The 26,415-nt window shown below is 35.7% G+C and overlaps 1 protein-coding gene across 9 annotated transcripts in view; it reads right to left on the bottom strand.

Moving 5' to 3' along the window:
* Positions 1–26,415, bottom strand: part of Rttn (rotatin) — a 177,267-nt gene that overhangs the window by 73,261 nt on the left and 77,591 nt on the right. For all 9 annotated transcript variants that reach the window (XM_039096615.2, XM_039096617.2, XM_039096616.2 and 6 more), the window contains 6 exons: positions 19,551–19,705; positions 17,159–17,378; positions 10,960–11,088; positions 10,193–10,303; positions 6,725–6,883; positions 5,075–5,146 (listed from right to left, as the gene is read on the bottom strand). In XM_039096615.2, the coding sequence (XP_038952543.1) occupies positions 5,075–5,146; positions 6,725–6,883; positions 10,193–10,303; positions 10,960–11,088; positions 17,159–17,378; positions 19,551–19,705 (846 nt within the window). The remainder of the gene's footprint in view (positions 1–5,074; positions 5,147–6,724; positions 6,884–10,192; positions 10,304–10,959; positions 11,089–17,158; positions 17,379–19,550; positions 19,706–26,415) is intronic.

Below are 26,415 nucleotides of genomic sequence, written 5' to 3'. Positions count from 1 at the left end.
CTCCTTAAAGGACTCTTTTATCTTCATGAGATAGGATTTTAGGTCAGCTTCCTGATTTCCTGGTTTGTTGGTATATTCAGGGCTTGCTGTGGTGGTAGATAATGCTCATTAATATTGGCTTCTGTTGCTTATGGTCTTATGTTTGCCTCTCGTCATCTGGTTATCCCTAGTGTTTGCTGGTCTGGGTGACTCTGTTTGGAGTCTGCCTCTTTTGTCCTTGGGTTGCTACATGTTTCCTGGTAGGCCTGCTGCACTGTCTGTAGCAGACCTCTTGTGGGGCCTTCCAACTAGAGGGTATTCAGAGGGGCAGAGAAGCTGATTTGTTGTCCTGGCTGCAGTAGATCTCCTGGTGGGGGTGGCCTTCAGACTGTTGGGTCTTCAGAGGAGCAGTCAAACTGTTGACCTGTGTAAAGCTGTTCTCCCAGGGGCAGGGGTTTTGGGAAGGGGGTGGTGAGCCAATGGACTGTGGTTTCTGTTTCCTTGTGTGCAGCCACAGGGAGGCTTTCAGTCTTTTGGGTCAGTGCCCTGCATGCAACAGAGCCCCTGGGAGGTCTTCGCGGGTGTGGTATCGACTGCTCAGCTGTCCCTGTATACAGATGAACTCCTGGGATGCCTTTAAGCTGTGGTGTCCTGGGTGCAGTGGATCTCTTGCAATGCCTCAGGATGTACTATCAAATGTTCTGAGTGTAGTGGTTCTTGTGATACACTTCAGGATATGTTGTCAAATGTTCTGAGTACAGCGGATCCTCTGGTATGCCTCAGGATATAGCCTCTTCAAGGGAGCAGATTATCTAGCCCATTTCTATGTGTTTTATGAGAAGACAGAATAATCCAAATTCAATCATAAGGAAACAAGTAATACTAACTGAAAGTCACTGCAGAAACTGAGTAGCATGCATTCTTCAAAATGGTTATAAGTTTTGAAGAATTAAAAACAATTTCACATGTAAACAAAAAAGTGAAAAATGTTATTCTAAATTGGATACAATATTGGATTTCCTTTGTCCATAAACAAAAGAAGTGAAATGATCCAGGAAATAAATGTCACCTATGTCTGCATCAGGTAACACCTAGAAACTGCCTTTCAGCAACTCATCTTGATTCAGTTAACTATTAAATAAACCTTAGGTTTATAGAAGATCCTTGGTACAACTGTATAACAGACTAGAAATATTTGAGAATTATTATTATCACATAAGAAAATGCCCTTGTTTATAGGAAATTCATCCTTCGGCGTTAATGGGAAAAGTATCAGTGTATCCATATTTTGAATAGTACGCAAAAATTTAAAGGATACCAGCTGAACAGTTTGATTTCTGTTGTTGTGATAGATATCATGACCATAAACAACTGGGAATTTGGCTTATGGGTTATATTATCCACTCCGGAGTACAATTAAACATAAATCAGAAACTGAAGCAGAGATCATGACACCAGGGGGACAGCACCTATTGGCTTAATTCCTGCTTCTCAGGACCACCTGCCCAGAATGGGCTAGGCTCTCCTCTATCATTTAGCAATCAAGAAAGGTATCTCGCCCTCATGCACATGTGCACTCAAGCACACACAAACTAACAAACCATCCTAATGAAGCTAATTCTTAGCTGAAATTCCCTCTTTCTGACAACCAAGAACAACCAGCACAAAGACAATTTAGGACACATATGAACAATGGAGATTTGAGTAAAGATGAATGGAAATTATATTGTTTCTGCAACTTTCTATAAATCTACTATTTTTTCAAAGGGTTAAAAAGACAAAGTGCAGGTGCCAACTCAAAGCCCTATTACAAATATATAAAGCAAAGTGAGAACAAGTGTAATATATTCACAAACTAGCAATAACCTAGCATATTAACCCACATGAAAATGCCTATACAATAAGTATGATATGCTTTTCAAGGGAATAACTCAGTCATTACAAAAATTATGAATAAGCTACCAATAGAATACATAAAACATTGTAAAACGCCTGTCTTCCCCTAAATCATGTCATTAGGTCCAAATTATTTAATTTGAACACCTGCATATCCCCAATATGTAGGCACTAAATAAATGTCATAGACAAAAAGACCCAAAACCAAACAACAGAAAGCCAGATGAAATAAGAAATCTGTTAGATTTCTTATCATAAACAAGTCTAAGGTTAATTGAAAACATTGCAGAGGCTGACCTGGTAGTCTTCAAAGTAAACTCAGCAACAAAATCAGGGACATCCAGAACTAACAACCTAGTCAGGCTGTGGGAAACTAGCTTATAAGCACTGCTTAGTTGAGAACTACAATACAACTTTCAGCACTTTGATACAGAGAGTGACAGTCTTGATAATGCATGTGAATAAAGGTGAGCCTCTATAAACATATTTTATTAAGATATGCCCCAATTTCGAAAGAACTACAATACGTGAAGATTACTGTAACAAGAGCTGAGCTCTCATACCCAGCCAGAGGCTGGCTCCCTACTTACTAACAGAAGGTGTGGGTGGGTGTCCGCTGAAGGCCAACGGATGAGGATTATGTACATGCTTCCTATCTGTTCCTCCTCTTGAAGTTCATTCCATCCCCAGCATATCCAAACAAAGTAAATGGAATATTATGAAACAAAACAAAGACTTTATTACATAAGACCAAGAATGTAAGTTGAATTCTTCACACACTACTAAATCAGAAATTGGGAGAGCACATTTTCAAAACATAAACCCTATCTGTGGTAGAGCATTTGCTGCCTAGCATAAGCAATGCCTTGGTTCAATCCCTAGAGCCATAGGAAAGAAAGTAAAAATAATAATAATAAACTATGGTTCTAACCTTCTGAAACAAAGTTCTATATAAGAAGATAAATTTTAATAGTAAGAATTGAGGCAATGCAGTAAATTAATATGTGGTAATGAACTCAATTTAATGGTCAAAAAACAAAATACTAGTGTCTTTCAGAGAAAATTAAAGACTACAGTGGTTAGTAAAAATATTTTTACAACTATTTTTAGGGGATGGAAAGATATGACTCAGAGGTAACATCACAGACTATGAGAGCCTGATGACCTGAGCTCCATCCCTGGACCCCAGAGTAAAGGAAGGAAAAACAGACTTCACAGAGTTGCCTTTGACCTCTCAACCCACATGGTGGTACACACACATGTAGACAGATGGACCGATACAAAGAGACACACACACAGAAACACACACACAGTACACACATACACACAGATACAAACACAGACACACACACATAGAGACTTGTATACACAAATACACACACACACATACACAAACAATACTAATAAGGCTAGAGATGAATTGGCGCACCAGCACTGCTAACTTGGTTTTGTAAAGACTGAAGAAGTGAAGAACCCAGGAGATAAATGCCAGCTAGATTATGCAACAGGTGACATACTGAAATCCCCCTTTCTGAAGTTCAGCTTGATTCAGTAACTATGAGTGAATATTCTGAAGCAAACTGAAAAATAAACAGTTTTATGGAGGAGAACGGGAAGTGGTATACAAGATTATTATAAACATAATTATGAGGATGAAGATACGATAAAAATACATCTTATGCCTATGATGAGCCTACTTACATATTACATGTTAACTATTTAGTGACTTGATATTCACTATTTAAAAAAAAATCTAATATAAAGAAAAAGAACTAAATCATGGTCCCAACTGTACACTAACTCAGAAAAAGAAATTTAATATGATTGTATTTTTAAATACAACCAACTTTACAATTTACCAATTGTCAATTTAACAATGTATACGAGAAAGAGACTCTGTAATACCACTGACTATGTTGCTTCACTAAGCTCTTTCAACTCCTTGTGATAAAACTTCTCAACTATGTAATTGGGAAAATAGTTCACAACTCCAACAATTATTCTAGTTAATAGTCCCAAAACTTCTCTATCATGCTAAGCATTACTAATTTTAAAAATATTAACCACTACAACAAAAGAGGGTTTCTTCTTTTTTTAAGCATTATCAGGCTGGGTATGGTGGCCTGTGCTTTTAATCCCAGCTCTGGGAGACAGAGGAAGAGATATCTCTGTTGAGTTTGAGGTCAGCCTGATGTATGAGTTCCAGGCTGGCCAAGGTGAGATCTTATCTCAAATAAGAAAACAAAAACAAACAAACAAATAAACAAACAAAAACCACACACATACAGAAAAATGAAATGTTTACTGGAGGCTAGAGAAAAAGATTTTATTGGCGGCTCAGTGATTAAGGACACTTTTCACTGTTACAGTGGACCCAGGTTTGATTCACTGCACCTACCTAGTAACTTACAACCATCTGCAAGTCTAGTTTCAAGTAATCTGACACCTTCCTCTTAACCACTATAGGTACCAGGCACATACATGGTTCACACACATACATGAAGGCAAAACAGTCACACACATAAGTAAACCTAAATTTTTGTAATTAAAATTTATTGTGTATATATGGTGTATGTGTAATGGGGGTTATACATGTACCATGTGAAGCGTATGTGTGGAGGTTAGAGGACAACTTTACAAAGTCAGTTCTCTCCTTCCACCTTTGCTGGACCATTTTACATTTACATTTTACATGCTGAACTGGAGCATCAGTTACTACCTTCTAGTTAAGAAGCACTTGCTGCTGTACACACAATTTTTTAAGTAATAAAGCTTAGCCTCTTTGGTATCAAAAGGGAGTGGTTCTTAGACTCTCAAAAATACCAAACTCTGTAGACAGAGATAACTGTTTATTATCTGTGCATATTCTACTGTATAACTTAAAAGCTCTCTAAGTCACTTACAATAACAATGCTATTGTACGTGCTTGTCAGGCTATACTATTCAAGGAGAATGATATATACATACATATATGTGTGTGTGTATACATATATATTATGGAGAAAGAGAAAAAAAGAGAGAGAGAGAAAGAGAATATAATTATTCCACACAATTACTTTTTATTGAATGTTTTTGACTCCTGGCTCCTGATTGCTTAAATCCACAAAAATAAAACCCACAAAGGGCTAGTTGAACAAATATACTGAAAATTTAAAACTAATATAAAATATCTGCTAGATTGATAACCGCTTATACCTACCTGCCAAGTATAATCCTTTATAACCTTTGAAGGCATTGGAATTACAAGGAGATTCTGAAGTATAAATGCAGCCTGAAAATTAAAAACACAAAATGTCAATACTGCCATCTTGCTGTCATCTCTGAAATAACCGATTGTTGCAATTAAATAACTGGATGGGCAATGATACAAGCTGAGACCCTCACAAGGTCTCATACTCTACATTTCTTACTAGCTGATAACTGAATTAGGTGATGACCAAACAATGCAGTTATTTCATAAGAAAATATAGTTTTTACTATTTCAAAATTTAGTTTTCTACAAAACATGACTAGTATAATAATTCTAGGAGCATTTAAGAAATAGTCTTCAAATCCCTTTGTAGGGTTACACACAGAGATAGCAAACATCTGCCTTCTCCCTCAATTTCCTCCTCATTCATATAAAGGTTCCTAGTAAAGGTAAAGCACAAATGTCCAACTTCACCTATCAGAATATAAGACAACAGAATGAAATAGTCATACGAATATAAGAACTGATTTTCATTCAATGGAAGGTTTGCTATAATCATGCTAAGAGAATAACAAGAATATGAAAAAAATCTAAGAGTAAAGTTTCCATCGATCTTCACAGAAGTCAATTTAAAAAGGTTAAAATTATCTAATCAAGAAAAATCCATAAGTGTAAGAAGTTTAATCCGTAAGTTTAAGAGATCTTAAAACTAAGACAGCAACTAATAAGAATACGGTCCTTATACATTTGCCACTGGGTACTAGGTAATGGTGGGCCAGGAACCGCTGGTATCTTCAGGAACCTCTGAGAGCCATCAGCTTGTCATTTTTAAAACTACGAGTGTAAGTCATCACCTGACAGAAGCATCAATGAGACAACAACAAAGCCACTTGGAGCTGACAAGATGGCTCCATGGGTACAGGACTCTGTGGGTAGAACTAATGACCCAACTTTGGTCCCTAGGACCCACAAGATGGTGAAAGAGAACTGACTCTCGGGATCTGCCCTCTGACCTTCATGGGCACACACAAGTAGATGACATAAATAATTTTACAACACAATTTAATTTAGTGTTTCTTCTCAAGTATCACTGACAAATGTTGTAAAACATTATTTTGAAAATACCTATGATTATAAAGGGTTTAAAAACATTAAATGCCTATAAATGTTGAGGTAAAAACAAATGTTTTCTGTGTATTACTCTGCAATGTGGAATAGAAAAGTTCACATTAAAAAGTACCATTTTGGGCACAACAAGATGGCGCATCTAATAAAGGCACTGACTGCCAAGATTGTATTCTCACCTCAGGATCCACATGAAAGGAGAGCACTGACTCTCCTAAGTTGTCTTCTGACCTTCACAGCAGAACATGTGCACACGCATATGTGTATATGCATGCACACACATAAAAACAAATAAATAAATATTTAATACAAAATTTTTAAATATTCTGCCTTAATTTTATCAGAATAAAAGACTTGAATTTTTACTGTAAATCATTTTAAATTTAGCAAGCAAAATAAATAATGTTTTTTTTTTCTCAGTCTACTCTGCTGAACAGCAAGTCAAATGAGAGTTATAGATGCTCTTGCAATAGAGTTCTGTGACAATAAAGGGTATGGGAAAGTGGATTTGGCAGCTAAATCAGACAGACATACCTCCCGCCGCACCATACTGCATTCTGACTGATCCAGAAGAATGTTCACCACAGTTCCCCAGAGCCCACCAGAAATATTCTGACAACTGTTTGCCAGGGCCACACAGCCAGCTTCCATAGTAGTCAGTGCTGATCCCAACCCCAGTGAAGTGAATCTCACCTGTCACGTAAAGACAAAGATATCAAGTCCAAGAATACTCACTGCTACCATTAGATTGTCCTTCTGGTACAAAAGAACTGTTAGACCTACACAGGTATGGCATTGGTTTTACATTCTATACACTAAAGGACACTCAGAAACAGTGTCCTACATATATGTGAATATGGTATTGGCCTTACATTCCTACACATTATAGAACACTAGGAAGTGTCCTGCATGTGTGTGACTATGTCATTGGCTTTGCAGAAATTTCATATCAGAGTGGAGGGAAAAAACAAATCAATGATTTGAAAAAGAAGTAGACTATGATCAAATGTTACATGAGGTAGCCTAGGTAGTTATAAGTAAGCATTAAAGCAATTATAATTTAGAAGGTTTTTTTTTTTAAGGAAAGGCATTTGAACATGACTTCATATGCAAATGAAGTATTTATTGAACATGATTTCTATTACTCCTCATTCTTAAAAAATATACCCATTACTTTGTTCTTTTTTTTTAAGTTAGCAGTATTTTTCCAAATAGTTTTGTTTGGTAATACTTCATTTCAAAACTATGTAGATAAATTACAATTCTTTATAGGGCATGTAGTACTTTCTCAAGTTATTTTAAGAGGAAGAAAATGTCTCAAAAAATCAAAATTAAGTTGTTACAGTAATACTGACCATAGCATAACTGCTATTTAAGTTAACAATTTGCTGCATTTCTGAATTTTGAGTCAAAAATACATTTTCAGTGAGAATTACAGGAATAAAATAACATAGTCACAAAACAGTCAAGTAATAAGTCCAAGTGTACCTTCTAAGTTCAGATCAAATAATACTTACACAAATCAAGGTTTTTAATAAGACCCATGATTTCTTACCTAACATCATTGAAAAATGTCTAAATAATATAAGTTATGTATAAAATGGCACTTAAATATTACTAGGCATTTAAAATGAAGTAGGGTGGCTCCCTTAAAAGAAAAGAGAGAGAGACCTTTCACCAAGTGCCCGCAACAAGAAGAGGAAAATGAACACAGAATGAGAAGGTAGACATCCACAGTGGGAAGGAGTGTTCCAGGAAGCTAACTGTAGATTTTAGACTGCTGCCTCCAGAACCATGAGAAATTACATTGCTGCTTTTTAAGCAATCCATTCTGTGGTATTTATTATGGCAACCTGAGAACATTAATACAAGTTGTTTTTTAATTTCTCTTTTTTAATAATAACTAACAAGAGGAGCTATACTAAAACAAATACCATGACACAGAAGTGACTTTTGAACTACACAAGTTAGAGTCTGGAAGACTCCAGGCTCATACCAAGAAGCTCAGCCGCAAGATGACTCTGCTGTGATAGCAGAAAGAAATGAGAGCATGGAGGAAGGATGATCCATAGAAGGTCATGCTCGGATTTGCACAAGTAACCGTCAAAGACCGGTGTGTTAATGTGCAGTTCCTAGTCCATGCAACCATTGACAGAAGGTAGAATCTTTAAGGATAGTAGGCAGTTAGAAGTCTTTTAACCATGTTATGGCATGCACAAAATAGGCATACTGAGACCCCGGCCCTCTACTTTCTCTCTTTCTGCTGCCCAGCTGCCAGGAGGCCAGCAGGTGTGCTACTCCATGAGCTCCCACCAAGACACTGCTACAGGACCAAAAGGAAAGAGAGCGGAATGCTTGAAACTGTAAGTGAAAATAAACCTTGACTTCTTAACTCTTAAGTTAGTTCTGCTCAGGTATTTGTTATAATAATATAGAGCTGCTTTATACAAATAAAAGTTAAAAGTGGTAAAACTGCATTCAAGTGTTGTTTTTGTGAGCAATGAAATTATACACATAGTTGAAAATATTTCTAAGCAAAGTGCTGAGTATATCAATTTCTCATGAGTGCTTATAGCAAAATGCAAAGGAAGCATGATTTGAATCAGGAATTAATGATATGTCTGTAAAAGGGGGACAGTTATAGATAATTAAGAAAATTCTAGGCTATCTACATACAAGATGAGAACTCTAGTTCTGGAAAGGCCACGGAAGGATGGCTGAATAACTGTTTCATGAAGAGATTATGAATGTTGTTTAGACATTTTAGCAGTAGCCAGAATGGAGATAAGACAAAGACAGTGCCAGTGTGGAACGGCAGGAAATAAGGAAGTGAACTGCAATGACTGGGAGACTATGGGGCTTAGATTCCAGAAGGCAGTGTGTGGTACTCTTCAAGGACAATAATGGCTCCAAATGGAATTCAGAGATCTTTAGCTCAGTCACTCCTACCCTAGCATGGAGGCAAAGCACAGCCTCACTTTCTAAGGCTACGGCTGCCTTTCTAGTTTCACTGGGCCAGGATGGCCCAGTCCAGTCAGTGCCTAAGGGACTGTGGTGCTGTCCGTAATGACGACAGCACAGGTGGAGCCCAGGGAGACAGCCTGAGGAGGTCAGCTACCCACTGAGTTGTAGGAACATGGGGTGCTGAGAATATTTCTCCAGCACGCCTAAAATGCACAGTATCAAGACAAAGGGCTCGAGTCTTAAGTGCTAATGGAATTTTGCTTCCACAGCATGTACACTTGCTCTGGAGCCTCGTTTCTTCCATTCCTATTTCTCCCTCTGGGACTAGAAATATGTAACCTACAACTATTCTACAATCAGACAGACATACCTAATGTCTTTGTTTCACAGATCCTAGGTGAGAACAAATTCTTTCCTTGAGATGAAATATATAAATTTTCATCTATTCTTGATTTAGATAATATTCATACAAGACCTTGGACTTCAGAGTTTAAAGATGATAATGCAGTGAGCTAAGTATTGTTTTTTAAATCTATTTACAGAGATTAATGTATTTAAAAAGGATAAAAATTATAATGGAACAGAGTTATAAAGCTAGATTGAAAGATGATTTTCCAGTCTCAGTGAAAGCTTTAATTCCCAATGGGTCCTGTTTGGAAATAGGGCTTCCTCAAAATAATTAGAATGAAATGAACTCTTAATGATAACATCCTTCCCACAACCAGACCGGGGACTGCCAACACATGTACAGTGAAAAGCTCTGTGGACATTCTCTAAAAAGACAAGCATCTGTAAGTGAAAATTAAAGGCTCTCTCCAGAACCTGACTGTGCTCGTACAGTCAACAAAACTATAAGGCAAGAAATTCTTATTGCAATAACTCTGTCAACAATGCTTCTTTAGGGTTGCCTGAGGAAAGATGGGGGCTAAATAAAACATGTTTTATCAATTACAGTAACCCACAATATTACATAAGTAAATCTGCTTTTAGTTGCTTTTCAATTTAGATATAACATAGTTGGTGTTCCTCCACACTGACCTCTGGGTCTCGATCAACCCATAAGGGAATCAGCCAGGCCAATCCTTGCTGAGAAGGGACGTTTTCTTCACTGTGACTACCCAAAGGCAAGAACCAAAGTGGCATCCACTCCTAGAATGAAAACCAAGAACACAATACTTAAAAGTACATTTATACAGCTTAAAATAACTCTTAAGGTTTTAAAGATCAAAAAATAAAAATGCACTTTTGGCTAAAATAATGCAAGTAAATATCTTGGCTTCCCTTTAAAATTTTTTCAACAGAGGCTTTTCTCCCATAATTTAGACAAAAAAAGTAGTTTTCTACTTAAGATTTCAACCAAAATAATTTTTTAAATAAACTCAGACACATATAAAATCAAAGAAATGTTGTAACTCAAAACAATTGTTGTCTTAAAGATTTTATTTTGTTTATGGGGTGTGTGTGTGTGTGTGTGTGTGTGTGTGTGTGTGTAGTTGCTTACAAATGTTATAAGAGCCTTGTAACCCCTGGAGCTGGAGTTATAGGCAGCTGTGAATCAATCAATGTAGGTGAGTGCTAAGAACCAAACTCAGGCACCCTGAAAGAGCAGCCAGCTCACTTTACCACTGAGCCACCTCTCCAGCACTCAACATCCGTAAGTAATTCTTACTGTCTCGCGACCAAGTCAAAATTAACATTTCCATGTAGAAAGCCCATAGGCTTAAACCACAGCACGTTTCCTTTTCACAACACTTCAAATGATGGCAGCCTGTCATCTGAGCTTGTCATATGTCAGCTTCTCTTACCGAGTTTGGTGCCTGGACTATCATCTCGTGGGATAAATGAAGTAAGCAAAGAACTGTGCTCTTCGTCACACCTTTCCCCATGAAGGACATAGCGTTTCCTCCCCTTTCCACATAAAAAGAAGTAATTACCTAGAAAGCAAAGGTCAGCAATTTTATAGTGGACTTCTTCTTAAGGGAATATAATAGTAAGCATCTTTCTCTTATCTAATCAAATATTAGCTACATAAATTTAAAAGTCCTATTAATTCATTTAATAGTGACAGTGGTGGTAAATTTTACTCTAGTTAAAAAAATGTTTTTAAATTTTTTCAACTTTGGAATTTGTTCAAAGGACCTTCCTAGGACATTCTTTTACAATTAAAATATGAATATGATATTGTTTAGTGCTGTAGCAATTTTAATCCAATTTTTAAATGTATAATGAAAAGTATACATAAAATTACAAGCTCTATAAAATGCACTGATTACCAGGATTATGCTAATATTTGTGTTAAATGTAAACAGAAATTGTATTTACTTCTGAAAGATTTTGCATTGCTACTGCTCATTTTAGTATGTGATTATTATTTCAATAACTGGTCTTTAGGTAATTTCTTTCTCACATATTTGAGAGCTTTGACACTTCTTCAACAGTAACAACACAGAAGCATTTCTCTTGTGAAGAGACACCCTTAACTAAGCAACTACATCAGAAGGAGTCCTGATGCCTGATTAGGAAAACTCAATTGTGCAGCAATATCCTTAATATTCACCATTTCTGTGTGAATAGCACACTGTTCCCGAGCAGGGACTTGGTAACTAACTGTGAAGTGATTACAAAAATATTCTTTATAGATTATTAACTTAAACTATAAAAATTCAGTAAGACAAAAATAATTTCTTGTTATAATATTTCTTTTAAAAAAGATGCCATGTTTAGGCATAATACCTTTGAATAAAATTTCTCTGTGTGTCCAAATAAGCAATACTATTAGTTTTTGGTCCTAATACTACTGTAAGTATTGCACTGGCTAAGGCTTCACTGCTCTCTTTCCGTAGTAAACCTCCATGTGGACAACTTCAAATCGCCTCCCTTGGGGGTCTTCTAGGGTTTCTTTTATGTGTTTCTTCAACTCATGAAGCAAAGGAAATTATATATAGCAATCACTGCATATATGTTTGTGTTAGTATATATAACATGTATATGTATATACATCAATTATATATGTGATTATATATAATTTTAATTTGATTTATAATTATATAATTAAATATATATTTACATATAAGCATATTTAAAACCATATATATTTATATGTATAAATATACATATTAATATATAAATATACATACAATGTTATACACACACACACACATACATACATTTTTTTAAATGACCTGCCAATAGAAAACTAAGGGTTTTTGATGAAAAATTAAGTTTTTTAAAAACAGATAATTCAAAATTATCTCTTAAAAAGCAAGACTAGGGGGCTGGGGATTTAGCTCAGTGGTAGAGCGCTTACCTAGGAAGCACAAGGCCCTGGGTTCGGTCCCCAGCTCCGGAAAAAAAAAAAAAAAAAAAAAAAAAAAAAAAAAAAAAAAAAAAAAAAAAAAAGCAAGACTAGGCAGGAGTTAAAAACTGTGAACAACAGTTCCATAGGCTCAACTAGTCTTCCAAAATGTAGGTTTATATGATATTTTTAGTAATTAAAAACTTAAGTTTTATGAGACTACATTAAAAATACAAGTCATACATGATCAAATCCTTATCACTTTGTTTTTACCATCTTTGTAATAATATTATTTTTTAGATCACAATACCTGGTAATAACTTTAGTATTATTCATCAGATCTCTGGAATTATTGATCATGTAGGTGATTTCAAATACCAATTTGGTGTTTATCTACATATCATAATTAGGTATAAATAGCTGAAAATAATAAAGTACTGCAAAAGACAAATATCAGATCTGCTGTAGAGAAATAAAAGGACTTGATATTGGAAGAGCAGCTCTTTCAAGACAGGATTAGCTTCAGTGACAAACATTAAGCAAATCAGTGGGACAAACGATAGATCTTGACACATCCACTCACATAAACTTTACTTTCTCCTTAATAGTATGAGTTTAGATAATATACAATAAAGAGACCCATTCACATAATTAACTGAGCAAAAAATCCTAGATTGAATGTAACTCAGCTATAATTTCTAACAAAAAATGACTTCTTGACATGAACTTCCTGTCATTGAATATAAAGACATACATTTTCCATTACTTTCAATGAAGCATTAAAGAAACACCTATTCATTCCAAATCAGTACTTATTAATTAAATTTTTCATAACTATGCAATATTAGAAAATAGGGAATATTTCTATCTGTTCCTTGGTCAATAAACTGCTAATGTTTTTATTTCAAGATAGCTGAACTTAGAAGGAAGTTATTGGCTAGTATATTTATGTAAAATAATCATATATTTCTAATTACAAAAACCTTGTAGCATAGAGTGATTAATGAGTCAATTTATAGTACATCTTTCTTGGTTTATATAATTAAGAAAAAGGGTACTTTTTTAAAGAGGCTACAGTTAAATTTATACTGGATTTCATAATGCTTCTAAAAATTTAGCACTTTTAAAACTTTTTAAAAAACAAAACAAAGTTTAGGGGTAAAGGCAGATCATAATCATTGTGTTAAACATGCAGATAGGCACCAGTAATGGAAATGGTCCAAAAACCATTATCATAAACTAATGATAAGACATGTAAAACAAAGAAATACAATGTATCTAAAAGATTATGTACTAACAGTGGCATCTGTAAACCTCTATAAGTAGATGTCATCTACAGACCAGCAACCAATACTTAGCACATAGCTGTGAAAAAGAAAAGGCTTATTAAAAGAAGCAAGTTAAGATGTAAACTCTATATATATAGAGACTGACTTCTATAAAAGACAGACACTACTGAATAGTTCTTGCTGGAAAGCTTCTATGAATGAGTAGTCAAAAATAACAGAAAATTCAAAATTCAAAATTAAAGGAAAGAAAAGAAATCAGAAAAAAAGGACACAACGTAGACAGATAGAGAAGTGGGAAGAACTAGGGAGAGAGTAACTAGGATCAAAATAACATATAAAATCCTAAAGAATAAAAAAGATTGAAATCATAAAAGCAAAATAAAATACATATAGCTATAAAAAATAAAAAGACACATAAGTTTAGAAGTTCATAACCAACTTCAAATAGTGAACAAGCATGTCAATTAATCTTCTGACAGTCCCATGAAGAGATTTTTAAATTGCAGAGCTATCTCAGACAATTCTGCTAAGACATCCATCAGCTAGGCATAATGTGAGGCTGCCAGAGCAAAGTTGTTCTCTGAAAACTTTGCACAACCATATCTCAGTTCATTTAATTACATCGTACTGGAAATACTTTGAACCAAATGATGACTGCGGAATATAATTAAGGCCATGCTTCTAGTCTACTAAGAGACAAAAAGGCTTACTTAAGAAAATTTGTCCTGTCTAAAAGAAATGCAGGGACAACGATGGAGCAAAGACTAAAGGAATGGCCAACTGGCCCAATTTGAGACCATTCCATGTGCAAGTACCAATCCCTGATACTATTAATGATACTCTATTATGCTTGCTGATAGGAGCCTAGCATAACTCTCTTCTAAGAGGCTCCCTCCAGCAGCTGACAGAAACAAATGCAGATCCTCGCAGCCAAACATTGGATGGAGGTCAGGGTCTCTTAAAGGAGAGTTGGGATAGGGATTAAAGGACCTCAAGAGGATAGAGATTCCACCAGAAGACCAACGGAGTCAACTACCCTGGATTCTTGGAGGCTACCAGAGACTGAACCACCAACCAAAGAGCATGCAGGGCTGGACTGAGGCCCTTAGCACTTATGTAGCAGATGTGCAGCTCAGCCTTCATGTGGCCCCCAAAAACTAGAGTGGAGGAAGGCAGGGGGCAGGGACTAGCCCTAAAGCTGTTGACCGTGGAATCCATCCCCAATAGGGCTGCCTTGTCTGGCCTCAGAGAGGATAATGTGCCAGGGTGAAGGGATACCTGGGGGGAGGGGAGGCTCCACCCTCTCAGAGGAGAAAGGGAGGGAGTGGGGGAGGAACTCTGGAAGGAGAGGACAGAGAGGGGATGTTTGAGAGGAGGGCAGCGATGTAAATAAATACATATATAAATACATAAATAAATACAATAAATATTGTATAAATAATATAAATAAATAAATAAATACAATAAAATAAAAAAGAAAAGCTGGAGTAGGAACAAAAATTAGTGAAGTAAGACTGTACCTAAAAACATTAATAAAGCTGTACACTTTTTGTAAATGCATTTTTTTGTATAAGTAAAAATTAATAGGGAAAAGCAGGACAGAGGATCAAAGATGAAGGCTGATTGCTTTGTAACAGTAACAAACATCGGCACTGGTGAGATGAGGAAAGAAAAATGGAGAAAGGATAATTAATATCTGGATGGTAGCAACTATAGATGCAGTAGACATTTAAGTGCTGAAGAATTTTTAGATAATGATTTTGAAAATTTAGGTAAATAAAAATTTTAATTCTAGAAAAATATAGCCTACTAAACAAAACAAACATGAAAAAATAGTTTACTTATAGATTTACTAAAACTCAATGCATAACTAATAATCTTCCCAAATAGGCGATTCCAGCCTGAATGACTTCATAAACAAAATGAATCAATGAGTAAAAAATTAAAGGCATTTGCTTAGAAACTGGTAAGTTTCCACAAATTAACAAGAATAAGAAAACTTTTTAAATACATATATTGTACACATTTTCACCCAACGGCAATAATTTCATAGCAACAGTATCCAAATTTGGTCTCTATCAAACAAAACTTAAAACTAAATGCAAGTCATTCTTGTAGTATGTAGATTACTGTAAAAAAAAATTAAACACCTATAAGCAACAAAAAAATAAAACTCCTGAGAAACTCAGCCAGAACATGTCAAACACAGAGGTGAATGCCAGCAGCAAACCACTGAACTGAGAACGGCACCCCCATTGGAGGAATTAGAGAAAGGTCTGAAGGAGTTGAAGGGGCTTGAGACCCCATATGAACAACAATGCCAACCAACCAGAGCTTCCAGGGACTAAACCACTACCCAAAGACTATACATGGGCTGACCCTGGGCTCCAACTGTATATGTAGCAATGAATATCCTTGTTGGGGCACCACTGGAAGGGGAAGCCCTTGGTCCTGCCAAGGTTGGACCCCCACTGTAGGGGAACATGGGGGGTGGTGAATGGGGAGGGGAATAGGCATATAGAAGGGGAGGGGAAGGGGATAGGGGGCTGATGGACAGGAAACTGGGAAATGGAGTAACATTTGAAATGCAAATAAGAAATACCCAATTTAATAAAAATGGAAAAAATAAATAAATTTCCTAAGAATATCATTGAAAGAAAGAAATCAAACGATTCCATTTGCATATTTTTAAAAAGTCAGAAAATATTTTCTACCAACACAAGACAAAGGAGTAAAACTATCAAAATGACCAAAATGCCAAGCAATCAAGACCCTTCAGAAATGTTATTAAAAGAAATGTGATTAACAACATGCCAGAGCTGTCAGCGAGGTTCTATTTAGAGATTTGGGGGCAATCATGTGGGATTTTAGTCATGTAATAACACACTGGGCTATTGTTTAATTTTGTGTATTTCTGGATATATGTTATATTTCATAATTTAAACTTAAACGGGGTTGGTGAGATAGTTCAGCACATAAAAGTGCTTGCTACCAAGCCTCATGAACAGTTTGACCTTAGGAGTCACATGGAACGAGGGAAGAAAAGACTGCTTGCTCTGAATTGTCCTCTGGTAGTCACACCTGTGTTGTGGCAAGGACAAACCCACCCCACCCTTCCTGAGCATCCAGAAAGTAAAACCAAAACTTTAGCTGGCTAAATGAAATAAGTGAAAAAACAAATCACATCCCTAAAGAGACTTAGGATAAGTCTCAGTTTTTCTTGTAAATGTAACTAGGTATATATGACCTCACATATTTGTTTAAAAAATTAAAACGTTTCAAAATTATTATAAGTTATACATATACTGTACTATAATCTACCTTAAATATAACAATATATACTGCATTTGTTCCTGGCTTAGAAATTAAAAAATGACCAATAAACAGTAGCTAGGTGTTAGAGTTGTCATTCTCACTTACCTCCAGGAGACCTGACAAGTACTTCCCACAAATCTCAAGTGGCTTTGAGAGAGGAGAATGTGCACTCCACCCAGGGGAGGCAGTGAGGTGAGCCATCCCTGCTAAGGTCCTCTCCAAGGAAGGCAAGCCATAGAAATGGGGAGCATCTGTGACTCTGAGGCACTGGAGTAGCTTCAGAGACAGCTGTGTTTGGAAAACATAAAATAGTTCCAGGCATTTCCTATTTGTGGAAAAAGAGGAAAACCACATGGTTAGAGCTCAGGTGCTCTCTTAGCAGCTGAGGATGTTTCTGATGATGCACTACATTAGAAATGTATGAGTTAAAAAAGATGATAGAAAATATTGCTGCTCAACATTCTTCAAGGGGAGCACAGAAAAAATATCAACAAAGGTAAGACAAGAGAAAAATAAGCAACAAATACATTGTTACATTGAAAATACACGTTTGTAGATTGTGGCATTACCACCCTGTAAAGAGGTAGAAAGCTAAAATACAAAAGTTCATATTTCAAATGACTTTAACTTGCATATTTTAATACTATACTTAAATCACTCACTGTCATAAGAGTGGTTTTTGTTTAATTAAAATTCACATTTTCCCTAAAAATCTAAACACATAAGCAAAACGATCATAAAAAGAACATTTATTTTACTAAAGAAAAATTCCTAAAATTAAATACCTAGGCATGGATTCAGAAATGTAATTCATAAATAATCAGTCAAGCTACTAAATAAAGCCAGAAATCTTTCAATACCTCTAATTATAAAACTCTAAATCTGACAACTTTAACTGCATCACTATTTATTCCATCAAATATATGTGTTCTAAGATCATTATTTTACATACTTCTCACTGGCTGTTAAAGCATTTTAGAAGCACAAAAAAAACTTACACTAACATCAAAAATTATTTCTCTAAGTTCACTTCCTTACAGGTAAACCACAAAGCAATCTAATACAATTTAAAATGTTCCTATCTCTTTTTCAAACCTTCAAACCTCCTTCTCTTCCTCCTCCCCTTCCCTCCCACATAACCACTCTGGTTATGGAGTGGTAATCTGGAGATTAACAATACAATATCTACTGTTTTTCTCCAATGAGAACCAAGTTTGCATCAAGAAATTTTTATTTCATCTTACTAAGACACAATTATGCTTATTGCAACTTTAAAGTGCTTTATACACTTTCCTTTTTCCTACTTGCTTTTTATGGATAAAAGGTTAAACCCAACAGTATAATAACATTAACATGAAGAAAAAGGAATACAGTGAAAAATGGAGTGTTCTCATAGACGCTTCTTTTATTAAAGAACCATTTACACTGAAACTGATTATTTTCAAATAAGGAGTTTTTATTTTAATAACAGATTTCCACATAGTGGAGTAAACGTATTCTTCTGGTAGATGTGATCTTTGCCAATAACTTATCTCATTGGAGAAAACAATGAGTATTCTATTGCTGTTCTCTGGGATTGGAGTAATCATCTGAACTATCCAGAGTGGTAGTTATGAAGGAGGCAAGAGAAGAGGGAAGAGAAGGTTTGATTGAAGAAAAAAAAAAAGATAGGAACATTTTAAATTGTATTAGATTGCTTTGTGGTTGAACTGTGAATGTATATAAGCAACTTTTAGCCTTAGTGTAAGTTCTTTGTGTCACTAATTTTAAACAAAGCAATGATCAGTGTGTATTTGTGAATAGCTGAACATGAAGAGTGAAGCACCCCAAGAAGGCATGAAAACAACATGTCTCACTCCTCAGTCTTCCTTGTATATGCTCCATCCATAAGCTTTGTCATAACCTTTTATAAAGCAGCAAATCTAAGTACATCCACAAATTCTATGAGCTACTCATGTGAACTAAGAAACCAGCTGAGAAGATGGCTGGCATTCTAGGTAATAGGAGGTGGGCCAGAACACAAGCAGTGTAACTTGAACCTGCCAATGAGCATCGAAGGTGAAACTAAGGGCATTCTTAAGGTTGTCTTCAACCTGTGAAACAGATGGGACTTCTGGATAGTATGTCATATTAAACTGAATTGGACAAACCCAACCATTATTCACTGAAACTATTTGTTTCATGGTAAGAGTGAAAACCACATCTAAGAGTCAAAAGTCCTCTGTGTTGACCATAGTGTAGAGAGAGTCCTTTGTGACCATAGTATGGGAGCAGAAGAAAATGTTTCATTTTTTTCTCCAACACATACATACATTCATTATTGTACTAAAGATTAAAAAAAAGGACAACCAGGCTTTACTAGAAACAGACAGATTGAGCCTATCTGATGAATAGTTTTTAACCTCTTAATTTAAAGAACTAGAAGTCAACCTTTAGAAATTGAAGAAAAGTATGCTTTATATGAACATACTCAAATAGTAAATAACAAAAATGGTACCTGTCAGAAACTGTCATGCAAACCAGCAATAAGGAATTAAGAAGAGTGATCAATTCTTTCTGGAGTTGCTGTCTGACAGCAGTCCGGATTTCATCTGTTACTTCTCGTGTATGTGACTCTGTCAGAACCAGCAGGTCTAATAGTGGGTTTGGATTCTAAAACGAAACATTTTTAAAATATATTTATTCTTTGATATGTATTGCTTCCTATAAAAGTTTTCTGTTGCTATGTCATTATCCAACTATTAAAACTGGTAGCCCTGGGCTTTAACTGTATTCATAAAGACATTCTAAATTCAACAGTCTTAATGTATTATGCTGATAAGAACAAAATGCAACCATTACAAAGAAATGAAGGAAACAGAGGAACGCAAGAAATCGGCTCCATACTCTTGTCTTTGTCTCCATCATTAGAAATAGAGACAAATTAAATTATATGTTTTACACAAAACTGACACTAAGTGAAAGACCCACTACTCAATTCTTCCTTATTCTAATTAGCAGTCTTTACACCTTGTTTAGGTATCTGACCGTTCCTTGTGCATATGTACTTGAATACAACACTACATATGGCTACTCGATGATTATGGTTTTCCTGAGCTTCAATAAAGAGTATGCACATGTCGAATTATGACTCATATAAAAATTGTAAGCCATGAAATTACTAAGACAATACATTGTTATAGTTTAAAACCTTTTGGTATATTGCCATACTGCCCTTACCCTCCCACCCCCAAAAGTACTGATGTATATGACTAATTAGTATGTAAAACATCCTAAAGTATATGTCAATGTTGAGGGTTATTACTGCTGTAATATTTAGCAATATGATAAATTAAGAAGAGAATCAAACTTCGACTTTGTAAAATATGTCCAGTTTACCAACTAAAACACTGTACCTAAAGGTATTTAAAAGGATTGTTTCTAACAATACCGAGAGTAGAAAGCATTATAAGGTGTCAGCAAGCACTGGTAGACATATTTTACAATAATCGTTTTGGTGTCAGAGTCTATGCGAAACAGGGGAAAGGCAAGATTCCAATTAACTTCCTGAGTAGCTCCAAGATTTCTGTTTTTACCTCGGTCTTACAGATAGGATATCAAAAGAGAAAAGGTAAAGCCTACAAAGCAGACCAAGTGGCATCACATTTCCAATCTAACACCCACTCTTAGCATTGTGCCACATCACAAGTGCATGTAATAGCATAGAAAGTAATCAAATCGAAATGTAGCTACTGCTGTTATTAAATTTTTCATGTAACAAATTAAAGTTTAAAATGCCTACGTTGTACTTAGTGTAAAACGTGAAGACAATTGTCAAGTCACTTATATTATAAAGTATGTTGAGAATACTTTAATCAGATATGTAATTATAAAAACAATTATCAGTAAAAACTTTGGGAAAGAACCAGGGAGGCTGTCATGGTTTTGTTCTATAATACTACGCTTTATACCTGAGCAGAATTTTTGCCAATCTTTATGTGTTATCTTGAACAAAAAATACTCATGGGACAATTAAAATTACCTAAAATCCATTTCTCTCCCAAGAATGAAACAATCAGATCATATACTTAGGTTGTGTTTTTTTTTTTTAAAAAAACTCAAAATATTTTCAGTAACATCCATAGACCAAAAGGTAATACAGTTATATGTCAACTGACTCCTATGAATAGTGATAGAATGAACAAACTATTCATACTAATGTTCTCAAATGTCTATACTTCGCAATCAGGAAAGAAGTAAAAATTAATGTATATAAGTAAAAATTATACAGAACTAATACACAAGTAAAAATTAAACAGAAACTACTAACTGCTATATCGATACTAAATATTTATCAAAAAGTCAGAATTTCTTTCTTAGATATTTTTTATTTACATTTCAAACATGATTCCCTTTCACAATTTCCCGTCCATAAGCCCCCATGTCCCATCTCCTCCCCCGCTTCTTCTATAAGGATGTTCCGCCTCCCCAAAGCCCCCCCTTCTGGCCTCCCCACCCTGACATTCCCCTACACTGGCAGGTTCAGCCTTGGCAGGACCAAGGGCTTCTCCTCCCATTATTGCCCAACAAGGCCAAAATCTGTACATATGCAGCTGGAGCCATGTGTCCTCTTTAGGTAGTGGTTTAGTCCCTGGGAGCTCTGGTTGGTTGATATTGTTGTTCTTATGGGGGTTGCAAGCCCCTTCAGCTCCTTCAATCCTTTCTCTAACTCATCCAATAGGGACCCCTTTCTCAGTTCAATGGTTTGCTGCTAGCATTCACCTCTATTTGACAAGCTCTGGCTAAGCGTCTCAGGTGACAACTACATCAGGCTCCTGTCATCATGAATTTCTTGGCTTCATCAATATTGTCTGGGTTTGGTGGCTGTGTGTATATGGGTTGGATCCCCAGGTGGGCAGGCTCTGAATGGCCATTCCTTCAGTCTCTGCTCCAAACTTTTCCCTATATCCTTCTATGAATATTTTTATATTTTTGTTCCCCATTTTAAGAAGTACTGAAGCATACACATTTTGGTTGTCCTTCTTCTTGAGTTTCATGTAGTCTGGGAATTTTATCATGAGTAATTTGAACTTTTGGGCTAATATTCACTTATCAAGTGAGTATATACCATGAGGGTTTTTTTTTTTATGGATTGTGTAATCTAACTCAGGATGATATTTTCTAGTTCCATACATTTGCCTATGAATTTCATTAAGTCATCGTGTTTCATAGCTGAGTAGTATTCCATTGTGTAGATGTAGCACATTTTCTGTATCCATTCCTCTGTAGAAGGGCATCTGGGTTCTTTCCAGCTTCTGGCTATTATAAATGAGGCTGCTATGAACACAGTGGAGCATGTTTTTGTTTTTTTTGTTGTTGTTGTATATTGGAACATTTGTTAGGGATGTGCCCAGGAGTAGTATAGCTAGGTCCTCAGGTAGTGCAATGTCCAATTTTCTGAGGAACCTACAGATTGATTTCCAGAATGGTTGTACCATTTTGCAATCCCACCAACAACGGAGGAGTTTTCCTCTTTCTCCACATCCTTGCCAGAATCTATTGTCACCTGAGTTTTTGATCTTAGCCATTCTAACTGGTGTGAGGTGGAATCTCAGGGTTGTTTTGATTTACATTTCCCTGATGACTAAGGATATTGAACATTTCTTTAGATACTTCTCGGCCATTTGATATTCCTCAGCTGAGAATTCTTTGTTTAGCTCTGTACTCCATTTTTAATAGGGTTATTTGATTCTTTAGAGTCTAACCTCTTGAGTTCTTGGATATTAGCCCTCTACCAGATATAAGGTTAGAAAAGATCTTTTCTCAATTTGTTAGTTGCTGTTTTGTCCTAATGACAGTGTCCTTTCCCTTACAAAACCTTTGCAGTTTTATGAGGTCCCATTTGTCAATTCTTGATCTTAGAGCATAAGCCATTGGTGTTCTGTTCAGAAAATTTTCCCCAGTGCCCATGTGTTCAAGGGTCTTCCCTACTTTTACTTCTATTAGTCTGGGTGTATCTGGTTTTATGTGGAGGTCCTTGATCCACTTGGACTAATGTTTTGTACAGAGTGGTAAGAATGGGTCAATTTGCATTCTTCTACATGCTAACCTCCAGTTGAACCAGCACCATTTGTTGAAAATGCTATCTTCTTTATACTGGATGGTTTTAGCTCCTCTGTCAACGATCAAGTGACCCTAGGTGTGTGGGTTCATTCTGGGTCTTCAATTCTATTCCACCAATCTACCTGCCTGTGTCTGTACCAATACCATACAGTTTTTTATCATCATTGCTCTATAATACAGCTTGAGATCAAGGATGGTGATTCCCCCAGAAGTTTTGCTCTCCTGGGTTTTTTTGTTATTCCAAATGAATTTGCAAATTGCTCCTTCTAACTCTATAAAGAATTGAGTTGGAATTTCGATGGAAATTGCATTGAATCTGTAGATTGCTTTTGGCAAAATGGCTATTTTTACCATATTAATCCTGGCAATCCATGAGCATGGGAGGTCTTTCCATCTTTTGAGATCTTATTCAATTTCTTTCTTCAGACACTTGAAGTTCTGGTCATACAGATCTTTCATTTACTTGGTCAGAGTCACACCGAGGTATTTTATGTTATTTGTGACTATTGTGAAGGGGGTCATTTCCCTAATTTCTTTCTCAATCTGTTTATCCTTTGATTAGAGGAAGGCTACTGGTATGTTTGAGTTAATTTTATACCCAACCACTTTTCTGAAGTTGTTTATCAGGCTTAGTAGTTCTCTGGTGGAATTTTTGGGGTCACTTAATTATGCTATCATATCATCTGCAAATAGTGATATTTTGACTTCTTCCTTTCCAATTTGTAGGCCTTTCACCTCCTTTTTTTTTGTCTGATTGCTCTGCCTAGGATTTTGAGCAATATATTGACTAAGTAGAGAGAGTGTGGGCAGCCTTGTCTAGTCCCTGATTTTAGTGTGATCACTTCAAGTTAATTTCCATTTAGTTTGATGTTGACTACTAGTGTGCTGTATATTGCTTTTACTAGGTTTAGGTATGGGCCTTGAATTCCTGGTCTTTCCAGGACTTTTAACATAAAGGGGTATTGAATTTTGTCAAATGCTTTCTCAGCATCTAATGAAATGATCATGTGGTTTTTTTTCTTTGAGTTTGTTTACATAGTGGATTGGGTTTCTGTATATTGAACCATCCCTGCATCCCTGGAATGAAGCCTTCTTTATCATGATGGATGATCATTTTGCTGTGTTCTTGTATTTGGTTTGCAAGAATTTTATTGATTATTTTTTATGTCGATATTCGTAAGGGAAATTCGTCTGAAGTTCTCTTTCTTTGTTGGGTCTTTGTGAGATTTAGGTATAAGTGTAACTGTGGCTTCCTAGAAGGAATTGTGTAGTGTTCCTTCTGTTTCTATTTTGTGGAATAGTTTGGACAGTATTGTTATGAGGTCTTCTATAAAGGTCTAATAGAATTCTCAACTAAACCCATCTGGTCCTGGGCTAAAAGTAAGATTTGTCAAAGTCTCTCAATCCTATTAGCAAGCTCTTTCTGCTGGCAGACTGCTGAGACTTTTCTCCCTTTGTATATTCCATGTACTTGTTGACATTCAGATCTAGTGAACTATACCAGTATCTTCTAAAACACAAGACAAGCACAAGAAGTAACAGGGAGGATGGCTGTACTAATATGTCCTGATCACAAATATTCAACCTCTCACACCTCGAGCTTTTGTCTTTTCATATTGGTATTCTATTCTCATTCGAAACTACTGGAACCTTTATTCTGTCAAGGCTGACCTCTAAAAAGCCAAACATCTTTACAGTGATGTCTTATTCTATTTACCACAGTCACCACGTCTATGATTGCAGGCTGTTCAATGCTTTCATGAAACTATGGCACCAGGACATGTTACACGAAAGTCAATAGCAACAAAAAAAAAGAAGTTCCAACTAGTTTCCTCCAAAGAAAGAAAAATTACAGCCCTACTTTGATACATTAGCATTACATATCATTCTGATACAAATCTAAATCAGCTCATTAGCTAGGCTAGCTCTATATTGCTAAAATAGACAAAATAATAAAATAGGTAACATTAATAAAATATTAAGATACAGAGGAGTAAGGTAATATATTCTCAAACAATATGCTCACTACAATAAATAAAATGGCAATAAAGCCAAGGCAAAAATTGCAAGGGAGAAAGTTTCTAGCCTACCCTCAGAAAACTAATAGATATGTCTTTTATTTCCTCTTAGTATTTTTTTGACCAGATTAAGCATTTATGTCAATCAAATAATAAATGACAAATCATAACAAAAGATTCTGTACTTCACACCACAGATAAAGGACTAATTTATAAAAAGTTCTTCTATGAATGAGTGGAAGGAAGGAAGGAAGAGAGGGAGGGAGAGAGGAAGGAAGGAGGGGGAGGAGGGAGGGGGAGGAGGGAGGGAGGGAGGGAGGGAGGGAGAAAGCCAACCAATCATGGAGTAAAACCAGCAAGAAATCAAGGAACAATTCATAAAAATAAAATAAAATAAAAAATGCCTCAAGTATATAAACATCTCTAACTCACTAAATGTAAGTTATTTATAGAACACCACCAACAAATAGAACCTCAAAATACATACACACACATACAAAACTATAACATAGCACAGCAACAATTCTAGATAATTAGTTTATAAATATATTGGCACATGTACCCCTCAACACACTTTACAGTGACCATTTTGTTGTTGGTAAGCCACTTAAAAATTTAATTTTATGAATTTATGTGTGGTTTTTGAGTTACTACATGTTTGTGGTATTTCATTGTGGGTAAAACAGCCTGGTTTCACTGGTTTACAATAAAAGAGAAGATAATAAACACTTAAGTTGTATACAGACATTCCTGTCAATTAGAATTTCCATGTTTTGAGATACAGAACTTAGTATTCTTAAAAATTTTGCAAATACGCCAAAACATAATAGACATCTACCATCTTCTATAACAGATCAGACCTTTTCTGATTCCTATATACTTTTATTTTTGAAAAGATTTATCTTTACTAACTTCACAGAAATAAATACATAGATGAACATAACCACGAGGACCACATTGTGAGCTAGCTTTTAGTGCTTTTAGCAGGTTTATTAGAAACTTTGAGTTTGTAAAGACTGGGCAGGTTAATCCCCTAGTAATCCCACAGTAAAGATTGAATACCATTTACCCAGTTCTCCATTTCACCTTCAAGCTTCCATTATTGTGGTGGTTTGATGAGAATGATCCCCACTGACTCACTCATATATTTGAATTCTTAATCACCAGGGACTGGCACTACTTGAGAATGATTAAGAAGTGTAATCTTGTTGGAGTAGGTGTGGCCTTCTTTTAGGAAGTGTG

Source organism: Rattus norvegicus, chromosome 18 (assembly GCF_036323735.1).
Source record: "Rattus norvegicus strain BN/NHsdMcwi chromosome 18, GRCr8, whole genome shotgun sequence".
Taxonomy (NCBI): domain Eukaryota; kingdom Metazoa; phylum Chordata; class Mammalia; order Rodentia; family Muridae; genus Rattus; species Rattus norvegicus.
This window is presented reverse-complemented; position numbering and strand designations above follow the sequence as displayed.